This window comes from Schistocerca americana, chromosome 4 (assembly GCF_021461395.2).
Source record: "Schistocerca americana isolate TAMUIC-IGC-003095 chromosome 4, iqSchAmer2.1, whole genome shotgun sequence".
Lineage (NCBI taxonomy): Eukaryota > Metazoa > Arthropoda > Insecta > Orthoptera > Acrididae > Schistocerca > Schistocerca americana.
This window is the reverse complement of record NC_060122.1, coordinates 293,455,794-293,469,722: the sequence shown is the minus strand read 5'-3', so window position 1 is coordinate 293,469,722 and position 13,929 is coordinate 293,455,794. Positions and strand designations below refer to the sequence as shown.

The window sequence follows — 13,929 nt, the reverse complement described above, 5'->3', positions numbered from 1 at the left end:
TTTGATCTTTTCTTCCTCTGGGGAGAAAGATGAGCTTCACATCCGGGCGCTGTTTGACACTTAACAATCCCACGATGTGATCGTCAACAAAGACAAATGCAAACAGACAGGATTCTGTTGTTTTTCTGGGACACATAGTTTCAGTCGATGGTATCTGGTCCACACAAGAGAAAATAGACATTATCAAACAGCTACCGATACCAGAAACATACCGTGAACTCCGCCGGTTATTAGGAATGATCAATTTTTTCCTCTGCCACATCCCAAGAGCCACCGAACTACAGGTCCCACTCACAGACGCACTCTGCGGGCTGCAAACATCAGGCGACCGGCGCGTGCCATGGACAGGGGTCATGCATGCGTCTTTCAAAAAACTGAAAACTGCACTCGCGGAAGCCATCACGCTTGCCCATCCACACCTGGATGCAACACTTTCGCTCACCACAGACGCTAGCGAAATATATATCGGCGCAGTACTTCAACAACACAGACGAGAGGTGGTGCAACGTCTTAATTTCTTTTCAAAAAAACTTTCCCCCTCTCAGTGCAAGTAGTCCGCTTTCAACAAAGAGCTCTTAGCTGTCTACGAAACCATTAGATATTTCCACGAAGACATCGAGGGATGCTCCCTCATGATCTTTACAGACCACAAACCTTTCGCCCAAGCACTCACAAACCCTCCAGCCGACCCACTTCCTAGGAGGTTCCGTTATTTCGACCTCATTTCACAATGCACAACTAATGTACAATACGTTCGAGGATCCGACGACATAGCCGCTGATTATTTCTCCCAGATCTCGGGCATATCTTCCTCAATCGACTTCGATGCTCTTGCTCGAGCGCAAACAAATGATGACTCCTTGGTGAGCCTTTTATCTGACTATAACCACTCTCTGCGGCCGGCGCGTAAAACAAGCCACGGCACACGCTCGGAGCTATGGTGTGACACTTCCACTGGCGTGCCACGTCCCCTTGTCCCCTCCTCTTTGCGTCGCTCGGTGTTTGATGCACTGCACAGTCTCATGCACCCGAGCATTCGCGCAACTATGCACATCATCGTCGAGCGTTTCGTATGGCCTTCGCTTCGCAAAGATTGTTGCGACTGGTGTCGCTCTTGTATTTCATGCCAGTCGTCCAAAGTCAGACACCACTGCACGCCCCCCTCAGGCGTCTTTCACTCTCCTTCTGGCAGACTCCACCACATCCACATCGACATTGTCAGCCCCCTTCCCCAGGTAGATGGTTACCGATACTTGCTTACTTTTATCGACAGAACAACTAGATGAGTCAAGGTAAACCTTCTAGCCGATATTTTGGCCGAAACAGTCGCCAACGCTGTCCTCTCCACATGGGTCGCACGTTTCGGCTGCCCCGAAACCATTACTACAGACCAAGGCTGTCAATTCAAGGCTGTCCTTTTCACAAAAATGTGCGAGCTCTTCGGCATCAGCCGCATTCGCACGACAGCCTGCCACCCCCAATCAAACGGGTTAGTGGAACGATGGCACCGCACATTGAAGAGAGCGCTAATGTGCCACGAGGAACGGTGGTTACACGCCCTCCCATGGGTACTGCTAGGCCTCCGTTCTGTATATAAAGATGACTTGCAGTGCTCGGTGGCCGAACTGCTCTATGGCGAGCCGTTGACCCTACCAGCCGAGTTTGTCGAGCTTTCACTGCTCCAAGATACCATCGAATACCCCTTGCTAATCGAGAACATACGACAGACGATATGAGCGCAGAGAGCACCCGCTCCAAAAGCACACACTCCACCTGAAACATTCGTGCACCAGCAGTTGGCCGCGTGTGAAGCTGTGATGCTTAGGGGCGATACAGTGCACGCCGCCATGCAACCCCCATACACAGGCCCTTACAGAGTACTTAGGCGCTCGTCGAATACGTTCGACATCTGTATCAAAGGCAAACCCTTGACAGTGTCAGTGTCTCGACTCAAGCTGGCGTGGATCACCGCAGACAACACCTCCAGCAACCCGACGCCACCGACCACATCGGACACGACCTCCACACCGCCGCCTCCTCAAGGGATGATGCGCCGGCCACGCCCCCTTCCCCAACGCCGGGAACCCTCACTGGGCAGAGTCCGGGGTCCACACCCTTCACCCCCACCCTCTCCTGCTACGCCCGTCACACACTTCTCACCCAACATTCAACAACCCACTACTGTCTCCATCGACGTCTCACACCTTTCACCATCTGACATCTGTATAACTACCACAAATAATTCTCTTAGTCATCTCCCCCCCCCCCCCCCCACTCTGCCGACGATGAAATCTTCGAACTTTCCGTTCTCCACTCCTCACCGATCCCCAATTCCTTAGATCCTTCCCTCATTCAATCTTTCATTGGCGCCCTGGGAACACTGTACATGTTGTACCACGTGTCTCCGTCTATTCCCCCCACCCCCTGTCACCTCACAAACCGGTCGCCGCATACTCCCACTGGTGTGGCACTGTGATTACATTTTTCCATCCAAAAGGGCTCAAAACCCGGCCCCACTCCACCCAGTTCCCCCTCCAGACGAAGACGGCGCGACGCCTGCACCCTCCTCCCCCCACAACAGCAAGAGCCTCATGCTCCGCACTGTGGGGGGGAGGGGGGGGGGGGGGAGAAGGGCTCTGTGGCAACACTGATGTGCCATAACATCTCTGGGTGCAAAAACTCTTTGGGCCAAGGTGGTCATTATGTTCTGTCTATGTGATACTTTCGATGTGTAATGACGTATATCTGAAGTGTAACAATAAATGTGCTCATTGTTTTAACAAGTGGATCGACGAGTTGTTATTTACAATGATAAGGACCCAAACCACCCAGAACAATATGAAAAATAAGCAATGGGGTAACTAAATGCACAAAAATATACAGTGTGAGAACATTTTCTACATTTTTGTTGTAAAAAATTGAGTTGTCCAAGAATTTGCAGAATATTCTAAAGCCTACAAAAGAATCAGTGGTAGAGAAGTCCACCAGGGCATTGGCTATAAACCAGCTTGTTCCACTATTCACCTGGCTGTGTCAGATATGCATGTATTTGTACCATCTACCTACCTACTCGTCGTCAGCAAACATTACATTTTTTGAAAGTATTCCCCAATAGTGCCACCTTTTAGCTTGCATTTTTTTCTGTAGTGCTGCTGAGTCGAGTGAGCTGTTACTGCCACTTACCCATAGGTTTTACTGCAACTTTGTTCAATAGTTCCATGTTTTGGAGGGGGGATTTTTACTTTTCTTGAATTGTAATGCATAACTGACCCTTCTCATTCTTAACCTACTTTCAGCTTCGTTACATAACTGATTATGACAGTAGCTGATATATCATAATAAATAAAATTACATTATGTCATGATCTAGATCACATATTTCATAAGAAATCATAAAGATTACACTCATTCAATGAATTTATTGCCTTGTATTTAATAGAATATGATGGAGAATCTTGATTAAGGAAGGAAACAATCATTCCTTGCAGAGATGTAATCCTTTAATAGAAACTACATAGATGTCTGGACCAGTACCAAAGTTAAGCTCAATTTTTTCAGTAAAGCTGCAAACAAGAAAATGTACATGATGCAATTTGATACACTCACATTTTTGGTTGGTTAATTAGAATAAATGATTCGCGTGCAACAACCAGGAGGATACAAGGATAACACTGGTGAAGCTGGCAGGCTGAAATGGGAATTTGTATGGTCTCACACAACCAAGCATTTCAGTGCTTTTCTGTTATCAGCAGTATCATGGAAACTTAACATTTTGATGATGATGTAATGAAAATAAGTCAGAAAGCACATGCGAAGAATTCACTGAAACATTCATTTACTGAAGAATGCTAATGATAAAAAACCACAGACTCAGAAAACAAAAGTTGGAGTTACTGCTCAGAAGCAATTGGAAATATGGTGTGTATATATGTAGAGACCTGACCTTGTCTAAAGTGTAAACTTACTTTCAAAATCACGTAACTCTGCCACCTTAAAGGATATATTATGCTGAAATGAATACGCCAATATATTGTTGGTTGTACTGACAATCTCTCTTCTAAATATGAGTAGTGGAAAATTAAAATACCAATCACAGAAAAGGAAGGCTGTGTGGAGGAAACACACAGAATCACTTTATTAAGGAAAGGTACTTTAAGAAGTTATGGAAAGGGAAGAAGTGGATAAAGAAGAGATGGGGCATGCAAGACTGCTAGTAGAATTTCACAGAACAGTAAAAATACTATGCCCAAACCATCACACTTGGAATAGATGACATTCAATCAGAGTTATTAAGTTGTCTGGGATACCCACCAACAACAAAACTGGCCTATATTTATAAATATGTAGTCCTAGAAAAAACGTTTGTTAATGCTGACTGGCAAACACTTTGAAATTATGAAACTGTCAAGGAAAATTTGGGGCAGGAGGGTGCAGCTATAGACAACTTATACAGGAACTGGAGTGAACATAGTTGCATCCCATTCCCGTTTTCAATCTGTACATACAACAAGCAGTAAGGGAAACTATGTACAAAACTGGACATAGAATTAAACTACAGGGAACTTTTAGGTTTGCCAATGACACTTTAATTCTATTAGACTGCAGATGATTTAGATCATGTGAATGGAATGGATATTGTCTGGAAAGGAGGTGATAAGATGGAACAACAATATGAAAATGCTACCAAAGAAGCGTATTTGAATGATGACAGGTGGCTAAGAGAATTATACTGGGAAATGCAATATGGGAAGTAGTGGATGGTTTTTTGATATTTAGGCACGAGAATACTGATGGCAGAAGTAAAGAGTGTATAAAATCCTGATTAGAATAGAGGAATGTGTTAACACTGAATATAAATTTAAGTGTTAGAATGTCTTCTGTGAAGGTATTTGTCTAGGTTGTAGCCTTACATACAACTGAAACATAGGCGACTAGAGGAGACAGAAGAGTTTTAAATACGGTGTTACAGAAGAATATTGAAGATCACATGTGTGGATTAAATAACTAATTAAGAGGTACTGAATCAGATTATGAAAAAGAGGCATTTATGGTACAACATAAGAGAAGGGACTGCTTGGTATGATACATTCTGAGGCATCAAGAAATACTCAGTTTGGTAATTTAGTAAGCAAGCAGTTTTGAGTGAGTGTAGCTGTGTAGAGACGAAGATACTTCCACAGGACAGATTAGCAGTGAGAGGTCCTTTATACCTGTCTTAAGACTGAAAACACCAAGACCAGGTGTCGAAATCACTCAGTGCCAGTTAAGTTATTTCAGAGTTCAGCAAAACAAAAGGCATCGCTTCTATATTTACCACTGAGGCTGCAAATTATTTTGTAAAGAAAAATCCTAAGGCTGAGAAACAGATGGACTATGAGAGGTAATTGGTTCAATATACTTCAACCCAAGGTCAACTGGTACTCATCTTTCAGAAACCTCCGAGACCACCATGACTTTTAAGGCTCTTCAATGAACCACTTAGCTTCCACAGGCTCTGTATATATTACAGTTATTCGTTGATTTGACAAAAACTCATTGAAAAGGCTATATTGCAATACTCAGAACCTAATGGAAGTCCTGCAACTGTTTAATACATTTCCCATAAATAAAGCAACACAGTACAAATACTGGGGTCATTCCTACATTCTTTCCCAGAATATATATATAAAAAAAAAAAAAAAAAAAGAGCACCAGCCTTCTATTTCTAAAGTTAATTGTGAAGTGTGCTGTGAGCATACCAAAATAACAGTTTGGTATACACAAGCTTGTACCTTAAACTACATCTTGCATCTCGGTATGCTGAATATGGAAGTGTAAATAATAGTAAACATTTAACTGCCAAAACTGGTAAAACTATATGCGAAGGGAAGAGGGAGAAAACAATGGCACTAATGGTCCCATGACATTACTTGATAAGACCATTTTGAGAGTTCACTTTTATGGGGAAACTATTCCGCTGGATCTGTCCCTTTCCTACAGCTCCAGTAGACCTGATTAAATTTGTAAATTAATTTCTTCACTCAGAAATACAGGTACACATCGTATATACGTTCAATTTCGTTCCCCTGACATATTTCAATGTTTAACGATAGCAAGAACACACAATTAGAATGGTGTCAATTAACTGAATTACTTACGAGGAGAGGTTACTTTGGTTAGTGATTGCTTTCAAACCCTCTTGAAACTTGTCAAGTTTAATGAAGCACACGACCTTGCAATGAAAGGCTTTTTCTTCGCCTGGGGCGTGTTGCAAGACTGTGGAAATTAAACACAACAAATATAAGAGACACTGTACAGCGAGTCCATATGGTTATTAAGTGAAAGGTCGGCTCAAAGTAACAAAAGAGGTGGCTAATACAGGTATCTTACTTTTATTAGCAGACTTCAGAGCTCTTTCATATTCTCCATTCTGCGCAAAGCGATTCAACTCAGCATACTGAGTACTTAAGTTTACTTCTTTCGCTGATGCCATTTCGGCAATGCCGCTTTCAGAGCAGACACGTACACATCTTTGCTTCTGTCACAGGAAGCAGTCCACAGATCAGTGATGCAATATGACAATCCACTTTGTGGGTTCATCTTTACCGATGACTATTTTAAATCACCAATTGTACTGGAAGATAAAGCAGAAAAAGGTTTCGTTGCATTTATTGTTGATCGTCGGTGACAGCAAACTGCGATCCCAAGGAAATATACCTAACACAGATTGGACGTTAGGTGCATCTGAAGATGGGGCTGGTATTCGTGAAATCGATAGCGCAATAAAGAAATGAAAAATCATCCTTGTAGCCAGAGGTTAGTTTATTTATCATTTCAAGAATTAAAACTACTGAGATCAGCGGCTCCAGCAAAAAAGAAGAACAAGCAGGGCTCTAACAGATATATGTATATCGCACAGGAAATACAGTGAAGCTACTGATCAATGACGAAACACACCGGAAGAAGACACCACTCAAAATGGAACAAGAAATAGAACCTGATATCCAAAACGATAGTTTCACATGGGAAACACAACAACTAGCCTGAATGACAAATTTGGATGGTGACAGACAGCAATGTCATTCCTAAGTACATCAACATAGATAGATTCACGTCGTTATGTCAATCATCGTTATTCGAAATACTAGCACAGTGTACATGAAGAAGAAACATACTTTAGAAGAAAAGAAAACAATCGTTTCGCATAGGTAACGAGCAATGCAGAGGATTGAGCAGACATGTCAGGAGAACACTGAGGGTTTCTACATTAGGCTACAGAAGAGCGCTCCAAAAGCATGACTGTTAACAAAGACTTAGCGGACCGAGAGTTTGACAGAGCATTCAATGCGATGAGCTTAAACAACTCAGACACAAACAGTGAGATATTTTCGCATTTCTAATATCAGTGTGCAAGTGTTCAAAATCCATGACACAATTAGATCTCGTAAAAAGCATCATCACACATACGTAGAAGAAACAAGTAAATAGACATAATAACTATAAAACAACGTAAACTATGTACTGTATCGCGAATGTTCTTTTACGTAATACAGTATCAGTAGTTACGAAGATTAGAGCATCATGTGTCATATTCAAACATACAAAATACCAGCTGAAAAATGCTCCTGTCAGAGCACAAAAAAGTCGAATATCTTTCTCTTTAGGACTCGGAAATCAGGTGCCTCAATCCTGATTCCACCTTCCTCACCAAAAATTTTGGCATATGAATCTCTTCACACTATTTTGAGACAGAACATTCTGAATTCTTTTACTCAGTCCCTCTTTGTAGTGAAACCTTCATTCTCAGCATCTCCCTCTCACTACCGCTTTCTATATATGTTCCCCTCCTACTACCTCCTTTTTCTCCCATCGGCTCTTTCTCCTGACTGTCTCTCCCCCTGTCACTGCCTACATCCCTTTCTCTCTCTTCCTTACCACTGTCTCCTTCTCTCCCTCTTTCATTGTCTGTCACACTGCCATCTTCTTTGCCCCATTCTTTTCCTCTCCCACTGTAACTGTCTTTTTCTTTCTCATTTACAGTCTGCTGTCTTTCTCTTCACCGAGTGAGCCGGCACAGTGGTTAGCACACTAGACGCATATTTAGGAGGACAACAGTTCAAATGTGCATCTGGCCATCCCGATTAAAATTTTCCACGATTTCCCTAAATCGCTTCAGCAGATACCAGGATGCTTCCTTTGAAAGGGCACTGCCGACTTCCTTTCCCATCCTTCCCTAATCTGATAGGACCGATGACCTCGCTGTTTGGTCCCCTCCCCCAAATCAACCAACCTTTCTTCTTCAGCTACCAGACTCTTCTGCACACATGACCTTGGGCATGGTTTGTCCAGGGTTTTGACCCCTAGACTGGGAAACTTAAAAATGTGGCTATAGGGGATGTGGGCAAAGTTTATCATGTTAAAGTTCGCTGGTCTGAGAGAACCAAAACTGTCCACTCATCTTTTTCATTTCCACTGTCTCTTCTCTCTTTTGGTCCCAGTGCTACTATCTGCATCTACTTCTCCTTCCCTTTTATTTCCACTGTTTCTCACTGACTATCACTATCTTCTCACTCTTTGGCTCTCACTGCTTTTGTCTTCATCCATCTCTCTTTCGCTGCCACTTTCTCTCTCACACTAATAGTGTCTCCTCACTCTTCCACTATCATTGTATCACTGCTACTCTCTTTCAGCACAAAAATAAAACGCCAATATGTATGGATGCAGAAATTTTTGGTGAGGAAGGCGAAGTGAGGACAGAGGCAGCTGGTGCCCCACTTTTCTGTCAGAGCCTTTTCTGTGTTCCAATAGGAGCATTTTTCTCCTGGTTCCCTGCTTTTCCATATTATAGCAGGCTGCGTTGCTCATACACTGAAGCTCCAAAGAAACTGGCATAGGCATGCATATTCAAATACAGAGATATGAAAACAGGTAGAATACGGCGCTACAGCGCTGCGGTCGGCAACGCCTATACAGAGGGGTCCAAAAAAATATATCCACTGTTTAAAAGTCCATAACTGGCAAACTAATTGACGGAGTTGTCTCATCTGTGGTAGTGTTAATAGTTTGGAGTTCCGGCAATCGCCACACAAGCGTTGTATTGAGTTGTTTTGTTTTGTCAGATGACAGTCGCCAGATAGTCAGTGTTTTGTTCTTAGTTGCACCTAGTTACTCGAGTAAACATGGCTGGCGCAAGGCTTACATTCGTTGAAAGTAAGTCAGTTTTGAAGTGGTATTTTAAGTACGAAAACATTAATGAGGTTCAATGGCAATGGCGAAATGAGTATCAAACAGAGCCACCGACACGTTTAACGATTCTTCGCATTCGAGACAAATTTAAAGCCGAAGGCTGTGTTAAAGATGTACACAAACAGCGATCTGGACGACCTGTAACAGTAACAAGTCCAGCTAACTCCCATCGTGTGTTACAACAATTCACTCGCTCATCACAAAAGTCTGTGAGACAGTGTGCCCGTAAAACTGGAGTGAGTCGCTCAAGTGTTCGGCGAATTTTGAAGACAGGAAAGTGGAAGGGCTACATCCCACGATTCCTATATGCAATGAACGAGGACGACCCAGATTGTAGAATGGAGTACTGCAAGTGGTTTACTAACATGGTGCGCAACGATGAAGAGTTTGCAGAGATGATTGCGTGGTCTGATGAGGCACAGTTCAAACTCAATGGTACAGTAAATCGCCACAATTGCGTCTACTGGGCCGCCGAAAATCCGAACGTCCATGTAGACAAAGCTGTGAATTTGCCAGGAGTAAATGTGTGGTGTGGGTTGTCTTACTGGGTCTTGATTAGGCCATTCTTCTTTGACGGCACAGTTACCAGTGAGGTGTACCTTCAGAAGCTTCAGATATCCATTTTACCTGGCATCCGAGACTTGTATGGAGACGGAAGAGTTAGTTTCAACAAGATGGTGTCCCAGCCCACTACCAAAATCGTGTTAGGGCGTATCTCGACGAAAATCTACCAGGAAGATGGATAGGCCATAGAGGTGCTGTGGAGTATCCACCACGTTCCCCAGACCTAACTCCTCTGGTCTTTTACCTGTGGGGAACACTAAAGGTCGTCGTTTATCGGCAAAAGCCACGCACATTGGATGAACTTCGAGAATCCATCGTATATTCATGTGCAAATATCCAAATGAACACGTTGCAGTCAGTAGTTCGTGCTGCAGTTCGTCGGCATCGTTTGTCTGTGGAAGTTAATGGTGACCATTTCGAACACCTACAGTGATAAATTTAAGTTGGACTTTAAACTAGACTTTAATCAAAAATGAGACAACTACGTCAATTAGTTTGCAAGTTACGGACTTTTAAACAGTGGATACATTTTTTTGGACCCCTCTGTATAAGACAATTCTCTGGCGCAGTTGTTAGATCGCTTACTGCTGCTACAATGACAGGCTGTCAAGATAAGAGTTTGAAGTGGTGTTATAGTCGGCGCACGTGCGAAGGGACACAGCATCTCCGAGGTAGCGATGAAGTGGGGATTTTCCCGTACGACCATTTCACTAGTGTACCTTGAATATCAGGAATCCGGTAAAACATCAAATCTCCGACATCGCTGCGGCTGGAGAAAGATCCGGCAAGAACGGGACCAACGAGACTGAAGGGAATCGTTCGAAGTGTCAAAAGCAGGCCCCTTTTTCCCACTGGGCATGTGCCCAGGGCCCCACAATCGATAGGGGTCCCCTAATTCACCATATGATAAACGATATTTATTACTGAAAAACAAATTTATTTCTAAAAAATCCAACGATAATGATTGACTACAATAATTACTTGCTGATTAGCTTTGCGCAGTGCACAGTTCTGCCCGGAGCGAATAGCTACGTAAAATTAAACGTGACCGACCGACTTAAATAAACCGACTCGACGATCGGGAATTCCTCTGTATTTGTACGCGGTGTTGTGACGTTTGTTTTCTTAATAGTTGTTACTGACTGTGCTCTGAGGTATTCTTTGATTAAATCGTCGTATGCCTGTTTTGTTTTGTGTTAGCTACTATTTTCGATATAAAAATGAGTACTGAATTATAATATAAAATGCCGAAACGGTCATATCCTAGTGGATCTGTAAAACGGAAAAAAGCTGTACATCAGAAGTTACCAAAATTAACAGCATATTTTACTACTACTACTGGAGCAACTTCTGTAAGTAGCAATCAAATAATAAATCTTCCACATGATGAGTCGTGTCGATCACAAGTTGTGGGAATTTCTAAATCCCCATGTTTTACACCAGTTTCAGATTTCTACCAACTTAAGAAAAGTGGCTGAGTCAGAAAGCGACGGTCCCTATGACGAAAGTGCAACAACTTCAGTGACTTCACCAACACCAACAGCTGAGTCAGTTGAACAACAGTTTTCCAACCCAGATGAAATATCACACGATTCCGCTGATTAATTCCATGAAAATTTCGCAAAAAGAAATCGCAAAATTTTAATTTGTAAGTGACCTTTATATTTTCAAAATAAAGAATCTGTCTTTTCCGAGGCATCCAGAGCCTACAAAGGTGGTAATAAATCAGTAACTAGATATTTCAACAAAGAGTTATGTATTCGCAAATTAAAGAACAATGAATGCATCGAAAGAAAATGGTTGTTGTACTCGCCTTCCAAAAACTATGTATTTTGTTTTTCATGCTGTTTATTTAACCTTTATGACATAAATCCACACTCTCCGATTGGATGTAATGATTGGAAGCACGTTAATGACATAATTTTAACACATGAAAATAGCCCAGCACATAGGCAATCTATGATGACTTATCTGGCACGAAGTAAAGAGGTTGGCAGAATAGACGTAGACTTATTATCTCAACATAAAAAAAGTGGATTACTAGAGAAATGTACTTACACAGACTGTAGCTGTTGTAAAATTTTTGGCATCCGAGAGGGCTTACACTTCGAGGTGACTATGAAATCCTAGGACCTCCCGACAATGGAAGTTATATGGGATGTGTGCAATTATTGAGTGAATTCAATCCATTACTTGCAAATCACTAACAAAAATTTGGAAGTCCTGCAAAAGGTAACACTTCTCATCAGCGAATATTTAAAATGAGTTTATTGATGTAATGAGAAAACAGGTCCTAAAAAAATCATAAATGCGGTTAAATTAACAAAATATTTTTCCATTAGCGTTGACAGTACGCCTGATCTGCCTCATGTTGAGCAGCTAACTTTTATAATTCGATATGTAAAAGATCGCGTTTCTGGGTTGAAAGGTTCCTGAAATTTATACTTAATTGAAGACCATAAATCTGAGTATTTAGCGGAAACCATCTTCTGTTTTTTAGGGAATCATGATATTCCCATAAAAGATTGCAGAGGACAAAGCTATGTGAACACTTCAAATATGTTGGGGAAGTATATTGGTCTACAAGCAAGAATCAAGGAGAAATGTAAATTTGCTACCTTTGTACCATGTGTGGTACATTCACTATATGTGATAGGTGTCCAAGTTGCTGGGTCTTAACCAGAGGCAACAAAGTTTTTTGAAAAGGTTCAGAAAGTGCACAATTTTTTGTGGAGTTCTACCTACCGATGGAATATATTGAAAGAACATTTAGGTTCAAAAAACGTTACTTAAAGTCTTTCACAAACCAAATGGTCAGCCCGAGCTGATGCAGTAAGTACCTTGCATGAAAGTTGCAAACAAATTATAGAAACTTTGATACCTATCACAGAAGATACAGAATAGGCAAGAGAAATTATAGACGAAGCCCTTAGTCTGTCCATAAAAATGGGAAAGCTATAATTTATTATGCTAACAGAAATTTGGAGCTCTATATTAGAAAGCATAGACAAAACAAGTAATTATCTTCAGAAAAAAACAATAACACTGCACATTGCAACTAATTTGTTCACTTCACCTGATGATTTTATCGTTAACCTCAGGGTAAATTTGATGACTTCTAATCATTCGCCAAAAAAAGAAACCTGGAATCTGTTTACAAAGACCTATCTCAAAGGACAAAAGGTAGAAGCTCATGCCAGAGTTCGTTGATGGCTCTGAACTGTCAGTACAAATGAATGAAAAACATAAATTCAAAGTCGAAACTTTTCTCTCCATAACTGATAACCTGTGCCTTCATCTAAACAATGATTAAGTTCATATGAGAACATTAGTCAACGTTTTGGTTTATTTATTTATTTATTTATTTATTTGCTTGAAAACTCTGAATTCCGAAGAGCTGAGACAAAGCTGCAAAGAATTTGCTGAAATTTATTATGAAGATGTTACCGAGCAGAGCTGGAAACTAAATGTCTGTATTTAAAAGAATACTTCAAAATTGCTCATAATAAAAATGGGAGAGCTAATAGTATGTAGGAAATATTTCACCTTTGGAAAGAAAACAAAACTGAAGACACATTTCCACGCTTCAATTAACATAGATTTTTAGGCACTAACCTGTGAACGCTAAAAGAGTTACTTTTGTTTATTATATTATATTATATTATATTATCTATTCATTTAATGTGACTGTAAAGAAATAAAAATATATCTAGAACCTCGCTTACCTTCTTTCTAACAAAATAGTGCACAGTCAAGGTCATAGGATCCCCGTCATCCTAATGTGCTCAAGACAACGAAACATCATCGATATGGGCTTTCGGAGCCGAAGGTCCACTCGTGTACCCTTGATGACCGCACGACACAAAGCTTTACACCTCGCCTGGGCCATTCAACACCGACATTGAACTGTTGATGACTGGAAACATGTTGATTGGTCGGACGAGTCTTGTTTCAAATTGTATTGAGTGGATGGATGTTTACTGGAATGGAGAAAACCTCATGAATCCATGGACCCTGCATGTCAGCAGGTGGCTGTTCAAGTCGGTGGAGGCTCTCTAATAGCGTGGCACATATGCAGTTGGAATGACATGGGACTCCTGATACATCTAAATACAATTCTTGCAGGTGACATGTATATAAG

General features: G+C 41.5%; 1 protein-coding gene across 1 annotated transcript in view; it reads right to left on the bottom strand.

Annotated features, from left to right (window-relative positions):
• The window catches only part of LOC124613867 (signal recognition particle subunit SRP72), a 49,646-nt gene extending 43,118 nt beyond the window's left edge, over positions 1-6,528 (bottom strand). The window contains exons 1-2 of the mRNA XM_047142594.1: positions 6,369-6,528; positions 6,137-6,254 (exon numbers count right to left, since the gene is read on the bottom strand). Of these exons, the coding sequence (XP_046998550.1) occupies positions 6,137-6,254; positions 6,369-6,471 (221 nt within the window). The 5' untranslated portion in view covers positions 6,472-6,528. The remainder of the gene's footprint in view (positions 1-6,136; positions 6,255-6,368) is intronic.
• Between the last annotated feature and the right edge of the window lie 7,401 nt (positions 6,529-13,929).